Source organism: Staurois parvus, unplaced genomic scaffold, assembly GCF_062004578.1.
Source record: "Staurois parvus isolate SC_StPar_1 unplaced genomic scaffold, SC_StPar_1.0 ptg002073l, whole genome shotgun sequence".
Taxonomy (NCBI): domain Eukaryota; kingdom Metazoa; phylum Chordata; class Amphibia; order Anura; family Ranidae; genus Staurois; species Staurois parvus.
Window position 1 is genome coordinate 582,501 of NW_028319869.1, and position 12,255 is coordinate 594,755.

Below are 12,255 nucleotides of genomic sequence, written 5' to 3' on the forward strand. Positions count from 1 at the left end.
GTGACCCCAATAACCTCTTTGCACTCCTGTGTCTCCAGTGACCCCAATAACCTCTGCCCTCCTTTGTCTCTAGTGACTCCAATGACCTCTTTGTGCTCCTGTGTCTCCAGTGACCCCAGTATTCTATGTAAGCTCATGTGTCTCCAATGACCTCTTTGCGCTCCTGTGTCTCCAGTGACCCCAGTGTTCTATGTAGGCTCCTGTGTCTCTAGTGACCTCAGTGACCTCTGTGAGCTCCTATGTCTCCAATGACCCCAGTATCCTATGTAAGTTCATATGCTTTTAGTGACCCCAGTGTGAGTTCCTGTGTCACCAGCTACCCAACTGATCTCTGTGCATTTGTTTGTCTCCAGTGAACCCAGTGACCTACTTGTGCTCCTGTGTCTCCATTGACCCCATTATCCTATGTAAACTCCTTTGTCTTTAGCTACCCCAGTGATCTTTGGCCATTCCTTTGTCTCCACTGTCTTCAGTGATCTTTTTAAACTCCGGTGTCTCCACTGACCCCAGTGTCCTATGTAGGCTCCTGTGTCTCTAGTGACCTCAATGACCTCTGTGACCTCCTGTGTCTCCAGTGACCTCTTTGTGTTCCTTTGTTTCCAGTGACCCCAATGACCTCTGTGCACTCCTGTGTCCCAATGTGTCTCCAGTGACCTCTCTGGGAGTTCCTTTGACCCTCGTGTGATCCTTTGTCTCCACAGCCAACTGTTAGTGGAAACAAGTGGAAGCAACTGGGAACTGCAACCCAGCCACCAAGTGGTAGGCCATGTCACATGACAGAGCGAAGTCAGCGCATGCTGAAGCGCACAGTGCGCAGAAGTCGCCAACTGTCTGCAGAGTCAATAGCTAAAGACCTCCAAACTTGGTGTGGCCTTCAGATGAGCCCAACAACAGTGGAATAGGTTTCCATGGCCGAGCAGCTGCATCCAAGCCTTACATCACCAAGTGCAATGCAAAGCGTCAGATGCTGTGGTGTAAAGCATGCTGCCACTGGACTCTAGAGCAGAGGAGATGTGTTGTCTGGAGTGACCAATCATGCTTCTCTGTCTGGCAATCCGGTGGACGTGTCTGGGTTTGGTGGTGGCCAGGAGAACGGTACTTGCCTGACTGCATTGTGCCAAGTGTAAGTTTGGTGGAGGGGAGGATTATGGTGTGTGGTTGCTTTTCAGGGGTTGCGCTTGGCCCCCTAGTTCCAGTGAAGGGAACTCTTAAGGCGACATTTTGGACAACTTTGTGGGAAGAGTTTGGGGATGGCCCCTTCCTGTTCCAACATGACTGCCCCCCAGTGCACAAAGCAAGGTCCATAAAGACATGGAGGAACCAGTTTGGGGTGGAGGAACTTGACTGTCCTGCACAGAGTCCTGACCTCAACCCCATAGAACACCTTTGGGATGAATTAGAGCGGAGACTGCGAGCCAGGCCTCCTCCCCCGACATCAGTGCCTGACCTGACAAATGTGCTTCTGGAAGAATGGTCCAACCTTCCCATAGACACCCTCCTAAATCTTGTGGACGGCCTTCCCAGAAGAGTTGAAGCTGTTATAGCTGCAAAGGGCGGGGCCAACTCAATATTGAACCCTACGGACTAAGACTGGGGGGCCATTAAAGGTCATGTGTGTGGAAAGGGCGGGGCCAACTCAATATTGAACCCTACGGACTAAGACTGGGAGGGGCTGTTAAAGGTCATGTGGGGGGAAAGGGCGGGGCCAACTCAATATTGAACCCTACGGACTAAGACTGGGGGGCCATTAAAGGTCATGTGTGTGGAAAGGCCGGCGGCCCGATATTCCGGCAATACAGTGTACATGGATTATACACACGACATATTTTTCATGATCTTGATGATCACATAGACGCTGTAAAGCTAAAGAAAGCCTTTAAAACACTAAAGACGTCTGTTAAACGGCATTAAATGGAAATCTCAAAAGTGTCAAATTGCGGGGCTCACAGAGTCTCTTTGTAGGAAGTTCAGGATTTTATAGGATCGTGGGTTGGATTCGGCGTTCTACCGCCAGCTGCTGTTTGATGGCCTCCGTCATCCAGAGAGCTGGCCGGACACACCCATGTGTTGTACCACCCAGGAAACACCTTAGTAAATAACAACCTTCACCTCTGGAGGAACGGCTGTGTCACCCATCAGATGACAACACCGACACACTGCAGAGTCAGACGACTGACAGAGAGGACATTTAAAGGGTAACTCCACTTTCGTGAAAAAAAAAAAATAGAAAATAAATAAAAATAATAATGTAGCGTATAAAATTGTGACATATTGCAACTGAATGTTATTAAAAAATAATCTTTCCTGTTCCATCTGCAGCCGCTGTCATTTTCGGGAAAATGCAACATGACAACCTGGAGACATTGTGCAAAAGTGAAGGGGAGGAACCGATACAGCTGTGCAAGACTGGAGGGGAGGAGCCAGTACACCTGTGCAAGAGTGAAGGGGAGGAGCTGGTACAGCTGTGCAAGACTGGAGGGGAGGAGCCGCTAACAAATGTGCAAGAGTGAAGGGGGGGAGCCGGTACACCTGTGCAAGAGTGAAGGGGAGGAGCCGGTACAGCTGTGCAAGACTGGAGGGGAGGAGCCGGTACAACTGTGCAAGAGTTAAGGGGAGGAGCCAATACACCTGTGCAAGAGTGAAGGGGAGGAGCCAGTACAACTGTGCAAGAGTTAAGGGGAGGAGCCAGTACACCTGTGCAAGAGTGAAGGGGAGGAGCCGGTACAACTGTGCAAGAGTGAAGGGGAGGAGTCGGTACAACTGTGCAAGAGTGAAGGGGAGGAGCCGGTACAGCTGTGCAAGAGTGAAGGGGAGGAGCCGGTACACCTGTGCAAGAGTGAAGGGGAGGAGCTGGTACACCTGTGCAAGAATGAAGGGGAGGAGCCGGTACACCTGTGCAAGACTGAAGGGGAGGAGCTGGTACAGCTGTGCAAGACTGGAGGGGAGGAGCCGGTACACCTGTGCAAGAGTGAAGGGGAGGAGCCGGTACACCTGTGCAAGAGTGAAGGGGAGGAGCCGGTACACCTGTGCAAGAGTGAAGGGGAGGAGCCGGTACACCTGTGCAAGAGTGAAGGGGAGGAGCCGGTACAGCTGTGCAAGAGTGAAGGGGAGGAGCCGGTACAGCTGTGCAAGACTGGAGGGGAGGAGCCGGTACACCTGTGCAAGAGTGAAGGGGAGGAGCCGGTACACCTGTGCAAGACTGAAGAGGAGGAGCCAATACCCCTGTACCAGACTGAAGGGGAGGAGCCGGTACACCTGTGCAAGACTGGATGGGAGGAGCCGGTACACCTGTGCAAGACTGAAAAGGAGGAGCCGGTAAACCTGTGCAAGACTGGATGGGAGGAGCCAATACCCCTGTGCAAGACTGGATGGGAGGAGCCAATACCCCTGTGCAAGACTGGAGGGGAGGAGCCGGTACCCTGTGCAAGACTGGATGGGAGGCTGGAGATCAGGTTTAGGTAAGTAGTGAAGTAAAGGTTCACTTTCAGGTGAGTGATATGGGATCGACACCATTAATAATTACAATACCTTCCAGGGTGTTCCTGCGTCCGTCTGCCCCGATGATCACATCAAAGTCATAGTCCGATAAGGGGTGATCCTGGGGCAGGTACTCCGCCCTCCAAGCGACTTTTGGAAAATGGAAATGGAGAGGTAATTGGTTAATGTTGGTATTATAGAGGCGGAGACATTACGGTCAGGGGTGAGAATGAGACATGGGGCGATTGGCTTGTGAATCTGTTCTGGGTACATTCCCAGTCCAGTTCAAACAATCTGGCTGTGCAAACTGTTGGTGCTATATAAATCCTCTATAATAATTATAATAATAACAACAAAAACAATAATAATAACAATAATAATACTAATAATATTAACAATCAGCAGGGGCTGATTTGTGTCAGACATTTGTGAACACAGCCCAGAACGGTCAGTATCTCGCTCCAGGAAGTAGATGGTGACTCTGGATGATGCCTGAACAAAGGTGATGCCGTCCTTCTGGAGAGAAAAGCAGGTGAAGGGGTTGTCAGGGAAGTAGTGTTATCTGTGAGTGGTAATAAGTACCTGAACATCTGAACCTTCAGCTGCTTGGATATAGGGCACTCCGAATTTTTCTTGCTCTCGATTATTTCATTCTACTTCTAGAACGGCTCTGTCCTCGAATGTCATTATTTCCAAAACTCGTTCCCGACACATCAACGAGCCGCTAACAGTTTACAAATCGCCGCTTCGCGGGGGTGGGGGTGGGGGGGGTGGGGTGTTTGCCGCACTCTGACACTGGCAATCCGCTGACATAACAGGCTATAAATTCATGTCCTCGTCTCATTTTCATTCTCTCGGGTTTCAGAATCTTCCAAAATTCCAATTTGTCATCACCTTGTGATCATTCTGAAACCTCCCCCCCGCCTTCCCCTTCCCGGCTACAACGATCCCACCAACCGGAGCCAGATTAATCGCCACCTTTATCCCGGCACGCACCGGTGGCTGCGATGAGACGGGGAAAGGCACCAACCTGTGCCAAGATTATCGATGGCGTGACTGGGGATTGGCCGTTGTTAGAACGTCTGCTGCCCTGACTTACCTTAGATGACATCTGTAGCGCACGTGACATGCGTGCTTCTCCATACGTTTTTTTTTGCGCGACATGGAAACCGGCGTGGGCTGCCCTATGCGTGACAAATGCGGCAAAGCAAAGTGTTTTTTTTTTGTTTTGTCTTTTTGCTGCATTCTGTTTTTTTTTTTTTTTTTTTTTTGCTGCATTCCTGTTTGTGTGCTTTTTGTTTTTTGGTGCGCTCCGGTTTGTGTCTTTTTCCTGCATGCTTTTGCTTTCCGTATTTGGGGCACCATTAACATTAACCACTTTTTTTTTTGCTGTGTTCTGGTTTATTTTTTTTTTTTAGATTGCGTTCTGGTTTTTGTGTTTTTTTTCTTTGCTGCGTCCTGGTTTACATGCGGTTTTTATTTTGCTGCATACTGGTTTGTGTATTTTTTCTGCATTCTGGTTAGTGTTTTTTTTTTATTTTTGCTGAGGTTTGGTTTGTTTTGCTGCGTTACGGGGTTTTGTTTTTTTTTTTGCTGCATTCTGGTTTATGCATTTATTTTTTTGCTGCGCTCTGTTTTTTTATTTAATGCATTGTGATTTGTGGGGATTTTTTAATTTTTTGTTGCATTCTGGTTAGTGGGGTTTTTTTTTTGGATTCTGGTTTGTGTGTTTTGTTTTTTTGCTTCATTCTGGGGGATTTTTTGCTGCATTCTGGTTTGTATTTATTTTCTGCATTCTGGTTAGTGTTTGTATTTTTTTGCTGCATTCTGGTTTGTGTAGGTTTTTTTTCTTTTTGTTGCTGCTTTTTTTTTTTTTTTGCTGCGTTCTGGGTATTTTTTTTCTGCACTCTGGTTTTTGTGTGTTTACCACGTGCTTTGCAGCATTTTTGCATGCATTTGCTTCCCGCATTTGGGGTGCATGAATGGCACTGCAAGCGCAATGCGTATTTTATGCTCATTCTGGGGACGTGCATGGAAATGACGGTTTCTGCGTGCGTTCTCCTAACACACAGATGTGAATGCAGCCTTAAATCTTACATCTAGCCCTGGTTCACCCCAGCGTGACTTGTCATGTGACTTGTCATGTGACTTGTCAGCAGGGGCGGACTGACCATTCGAGCACTTGGGCACTGCCTGAGGGCCCGTGGTCAGTAGGGGGCCCCAAAAAATTTCCCTGGTACCTTTTATAGGCTTTTTTGGGTGTGTTTTGAGTGTGGGCAAGGACACAGGGGCCCCATGATCCCCAATTGCCCGGGGGCCCTATGAGTTGTCAGTCCGCACCTGCTTGTCAGTTCAAAGGCTCATGACAAGTTGCACCCCATTTGCGGCAATGGAACCACAGCGACTTTGAGAATGGTTCCTGCGCTCTTTCAGTGCAGCTTCATTGTGGCTTCCACGGACATCTGTTAAATAAAATTGTCAGCAAGTCGCACGTGAAATCGCACTGTTAGTCGTCTGTGAAGTCGCTCTGAGCACACGGTATCAACATTTTTTATCAACACGGTAATGACATTTTTATATAAAATCCTTTCATTTTCATTATGTGAATTTGTCATTACTGGGTCTCTGTGCTTCTCTATGCAATGCATGACTGGTGGGGGCTGGCAGGGTGCTGTAAACAGCTTGCTGAAAACACCACAGCCCCCTGCCTCCTCTCAAGAACCCTCAGCTCTGATGCAAGCAGTGGGATGGCTCTTGGGAAGGATTATGCAAACGCCTTGATCAGTGGGTGGTAACCTGGAGGAGTGGGCGTTCCTAGGCAGGTTGTATTTACATAGGTAACACCCACATGCAATGGTGAGCCTCCATGACTGTACTGCAATCCAAAAGGGGCTTGGGCCTGGGACAGCCAGGCTGGGAAGGAAAGAGCTGGATGGTGCTGGACGCCCTCCAGCCAGGAAATGAGGCGGGATACAATATAAATTTATTTTATTACAATAAAACCTACTTTGGTTCTCTTGATCCTCCGGCGGCTCCAGAAGTTTGACAAATTCGACATTCACATGGATCTCTATACCGTGCAGAAGAGCGATCTTAAACAACATGAGCTGCAGCTGCCAGATACCTGCAAAGACAATAGGTTGGCTTGATATACTTGCTGCAATTCTCAATAAAGGCCTCCTAATGTACATAGTTAGTCTGGCTGAAAAAAAGACAAAAGTCCATCCAGTTCAACCATAAAAAAAAAAAGTTATAATCCTACACCCACAGTTGATCCAGAGGAAGGTGAAAAAACCCAGCAAAGCACGATCCAATTTGCTCCTGCAGGGAAAAGATTCCTTCCTGATCCCCCGAGAGGCAATTGGATATTCCCTGGATCAACTTTCCCTATAAATGTTATATCCAGTTATATTCTGTGTATCCAAGAAAGGATCCAGGACTTTCCTACAGCAATCCACTGAGCTGGCCACAACCAACTCTTGAGGGAGTCTATTCCACATTCTCACAGCTCTTACTGTGAAGAAAACTTTCCGTGTTTGGAGATTACATTTCTTTTCTTCCAGATGTAAAGAGCGCCCCCTTGTCCTCTGTGATGACCTCAGGGGGAATAACTATACCGAGTTCACTATATGAACCACTGATGTATATATACATGGAGATCATATCCCCCCTTATGTATTATACATGGAGATCATATCCCCCCCTTATGTATTATACATGGAGATCATATCCCCCCCTTATGTATTTATACATGGAGATCATATCCCCCTTATGTATTATACATGGAGATCATATCCCCCCCTTATGTATTATACATGGAGATCATATCCCCCCTTATGTATTATACATGGAGATCATATCCCCCTTATGTATTATACATGGAGATCATATCCCCCCTTATGTATTATACATGGAGATCATATCCCCCCCTTATGTATTATACATGGAGATCATATCCCCCCCTTATGTATTATACATGGAGATCATATCCCCCCCTTATGTATTATACATGGAGATCATATCCCCCCCTTATGTATTATACATGGAGATCATATCCCCCCCTTATGTATTATACATGGAGATCATATCCCCCCCTTATGTATTATACATGGAGATCATATCCCCCCCTTATGTATTATACATGGAGATCATATCCCCCCCTTATGTATTTATACATGGAGATTATATCCCCCCTTATGTATTATACATGGAGATCATATCCCCCTTATGTATTATACATGGAGATCATATCCCCCCTTATGTATTATACATGGAGATCATATCCCCCCCTTATGTATTATACATGGAGATCATATCCCCCCTTATGTATTATACATGGAGATCATATCCCCCCCTTATGTATTATACATGGAGATCATATCCCCCCCTTATGTATTTATACATGGAGATTATATCCCCCCTTATGTATTATACATGGAGATCATATCCCCCTTATGTATTATACATGGAGATCATATCCCCCCTTATGTATTATACATGGAGATCATATCCCCCCCTTATGTATTATACATGGAGATCATATCCCCCTTATGTATTATACAGGGAGATCATATCCCCCCTTATGTATTATACATGGTGATCATATCCCCCTTATGTATTATACACGGAGATCATATCCCCCCTTATGTATTATACATGGAGATCATATCCCCCCTTATGTATTATACATGGAGATCATATCCCCCCTTATGTATTATACATGGAGATCATATCCCCCTTATGTATTATACATGAAGATCATATCCCCCCCTTATGTATTATACATGAAGATCATATCCCCCCCTTATGTATTATACATGGAGATCATATCCCCCTTATGTATTATACATGGAGATCATATCCCCCCTTATGTATTATACATGGTGATCATATCCCCCCTTATGTATTATACATGGAGATCATATCCCCCCTTATGTATTATACATGGAGATCATATCCCCCCTTATGTATTATACATGGAGATCATATCCCCCCCTTATGTATTATACATGGAGATCATATCCCCCCTTATGTATTATACATGGTGATCATATCCCCCCTTATGTATTATAGATGGAGATCATATCCACCCTTATGTATTATACATGGAGATCATATCCCCCTTATGTATTATACATGGTGATCATATCCCCCCTTATGTATTATACATGGAGATCATATCCCCCCTTATGTATTATACATGGAGATCATATCCCCCCTTATGTATTATACATGGAGATCATATCCCCCCTTATGTATTATACATGGAGATCATATCCCCCCTTAATCTCCTCTTCTCAGTAGAGAATACATTCAGTTCCTCTAATCTCTCCTCATAGCTGATCTCCTCCATGCCTCTTATCAGTTTGGTTGCCCTTCTCTGTACTTTCTCCAGTTCCCCAATGTTCTTTTTGTGAATTGGTGCCCAAAACTGAACTGCATATTCCAGATGAGGTCTTACTAATGATTTGTACCGGGGGGGTAATATGATATCTCTCTCTCTGGAGTCTATACCTCTCTTAATATAAGAGAGGATTTTGCTCGCTTTAGAACCGGTAGCTTGGCATTGCATGTCATTATTAAGCTTGTGATCTACCAGAACCCCCAGATCCTTTACCATTGACCACCCCAGATACTTCTCCACCATTGACCCCCCCAGTTGTACCCCCCCTAGTATGTACGATGCATGTATATTCTTAGCCCCCAAGTGCAGAACCTTACATTTATCAACATTAAACCTCATTGGCCCCATAGTCCCCCAATTACACAGAGCATTGAGGTCGGATTGTAAGTTGGAGACATCCTGTAAGGACGTTATTCCCCGGCACAGCTTGGTGTCATCTGCAAAGACTGAAATGGAATTTATAATCCCCGACCCTATATCGTTTATAAATATATTAAAAAGTAAGGGTCCCAACACTGAACCTTGGGGTACCCCACTAATAACACTGAACCTTGGGGTACCCCACTAATAACACTGAACCTTGGGGTACACCACTGACAACCCTACACCATTGAACTTGCATTCCTATGGACATTGGGTGCACCTTCTTCATGACTATTCCATAGTAGCATGGAAGTAAGAGGGAGGAACCAGCGAGAGCTGCGGAGGGATGGGGACCTACGAGACTGATACTACCAGAGGTGCCAATTTAGAACTTTAGAGGACCAGTGTCGATTTTACCAGCAGACTTTGGAGTACCAGCTATCTAAAGGTCAGCATATCTAAAAGTCACCGACCCAGAAAAAAAGAGGCACATTTGAGACCGTTTACACCTACGCATGCACATTTAATGTGGATGACATCTGGATGATTAAGTTCTACGGCACTCTTACTGAGCAGCAGTTCACCAAAAACCATAACCATTTTTGGCCAGCCCAGTACATCACAGAGCATGAGAATTGGCTTGAATGCCTTGTGGTACATCAAAGGGTCTGAGATGTTCTTTACTACACTGACATGCACTGCTCACTAGATATCCCCCAAAATGTAGGTCAACACACACATAGCTGGGGGTAGGCATGAAGAGGCGGCCACCACTTTGGGGATGGTGCAATAAGGGCAGAATCTGCAATGGGGGACACTTTGACCTTTTTTTCCCTTGGGCAGTAAAGGAACCCGACCCCGCACTGCTCACACATATACACTAATACTACAACAATACTAAGCATAAAATAATTTCAGATAATTTTAAGGTGAAATGTTTTGGAAACAGTTTGGGGAATACCCTTTTCTGTTCCCCCATGACCCTTGGTACAAAGCCAGGAAGTTTGGTGGGGAGCTCTGACCTCAACCCTACCTACGTTTTTGATGAATTGTGAGCCAAGTCTTTTAATGAAACATCTCCATAAAGACATAGCTTGGCCAGTTTGGTCTTGAGGAACTTAACCTGAACCCTACTGAACATCTTTGGGGTGAACTGGAACACCCATTGTGAGTCAGGTCTTCTCAACCAACATCATTACCTGACTTCCCAATGGACATACATTTTCTCCATAATCTTGTTCCATAGATGTTCTCCATAATCTTGTAGAAAGCCTTCCCCAAGGAGTGGAGTATGTTAGAGCCACAAAGGAGGTCCAACTCCATAATAATAGCCATGGTTTTCGAATGGGATGACCAGCAAGTTCCAATAAGCTTGTTGGTCATCCCATTTCAAAACCATGAGGTGTTGAGGAACTTATGTTCAGTAGGGTTGAGGTTAAGTTCCTCAACACCTCATGGTTTTAAAATGGGATGCCCAACAAGCTTATTGGAACTTGTTGGTCATTCCATTCGAAAACAATGGCCATTAATATGGAGTTGGACCTCCGTTGTGGCTCTATCATCCTCCACTCTTTGGGGAAGGCTTTCCACAAGATTATGGAGAACATCTAATTTATGCCCATTGGGAGGTCAGGTAATGATGTTGGTTGAAAAGACCTGGTTCACAATGGGTGTTCCAGTTCACCAAAACGATGTTCAGTAGGGTTGAGGTTCTTTGGGGTGAACTGGAACACCCATTGTGAGCCAGGTCTTCTCAACCAACATCATTGCCTGACCTCCCAATGGACATAAATTTCCATAGATGTTCTCCACAATCTTGTGGAAAGCCTTCCCCATAGAGTGGAGGATGTTAGAGCCACAAAGCAGGTCCAACTCCATATTAATGTCCATGGTTTTCGAATGGGATGACCAACAAGTTCCAATAAGCTTGTTGGTCATCCCATAATAAAACTATGACCATTAGGGTGGAGTTGGACCTCCTTTGCGGCCCTAACATCCTCCGCTCTCCTGGAAAGGCTTTCTACAAGATTTTGGAGAGTATCTTTTGGAATCTGTTTGAAGGTTAGGTCTTCACAAGCTTTGGAGAAAGAGTAACTCTGGATGTGTTACACTTACACTTAATACACATGCATCTCACACGCAAAAAAATATATCTTGGGTTAGATCCACCTTAATCAGCTTTCCAAAAGCCAGCTCTCACATAGCCCCTCTGCCATGACACTCACTTATATGATCAATGGCTCCCGCGCAGAACTTGCCATAAAACTTCTTGGCCCCGAGACATCGAAGGTCGTGGATGGTGTACGGCCAGAGGTGCAGAACGTTGTTTCGGGAGAAGGTGTCTCTCTTTTCCACCACAACCACTTTGGCTCCTAAACAAGCCAACTCAATGGCAAGCCGCAGTCCACAAGGGCCCCCGCCAATAATTAGGCACTAGAATAAAAAAAAAAAAACATAGATAACCTTAGTGCATAGGGAGAAACAAAATCATATGCATTTAGTAGAGTGGGGAAAGTTTAGAAGACCTGTCTGGTCTGTATTGTTTGTTGTGTCCTGGTGACACCAGTAGCCTCCGATTCCTGGGGACACCTGAACCCTCCTATTCCTGGGGACACCAGCACCCTCCTATTCCTGGGGACACCTGAACCCTCCTATTCCTGGGGACAACAGCACTCTCCTATTCCTGGTGACAACTGTACTCTCCTATTCCTGGTGACAACTGTACTCTCCTATTCCTGGTGACACCTCAAGCCTACTATTCGTGGGTACACCCACGCCCTCCTATTCCTGGTGGCACCAGCACTCTCCTATTCCTGGTGGCACCAGCACTCTCCTATTCCTGGTGACACCAGCACTCTCCTATTCCTGGTGACACCAGCACTCTCCTATTCCTGGTGACACCAGCACTCTCCTATTCCTGGTGACACCAGCACTCTCCTATTCCTGGTGACACCAGCACTCTCCTATTCCTGGTGGCACCAGCACTCTCCTATTCCTGGTGGCACCAGCAC

At 46.0% G+C, this 12,255-nt stretch overlaps 1 protein-coding gene across 2 annotated transcripts in view; it reads right to left on the reverse strand.

Annotated features, from left to right (window-relative positions):
* Positions 1-12,255, reverse strand: part of LOC149432866 (F-actin-monooxygenase mical2-like) — a 252,130-nt gene that overhangs the window by 200,831 nt on the left and 39,044 nt on the right. For both annotated transcript variants that reach the window (XM_089664856.1, XM_089664855.1), the window contains exons 2-4: positions 11,470-11,677; positions 6,485-6,601; positions 3,529-3,627 (exon numbers count right to left, since the gene is read on the reverse strand). In XM_089664856.1, the coding sequence (XP_089520982.1) occupies positions 3,529-3,627; positions 6,485-6,601; positions 11,470-11,677 (424 nt within the window). The remainder of the gene's footprint in view (positions 1-3,528; positions 3,628-6,484; positions 6,602-11,469; positions 11,678-12,255) is intronic.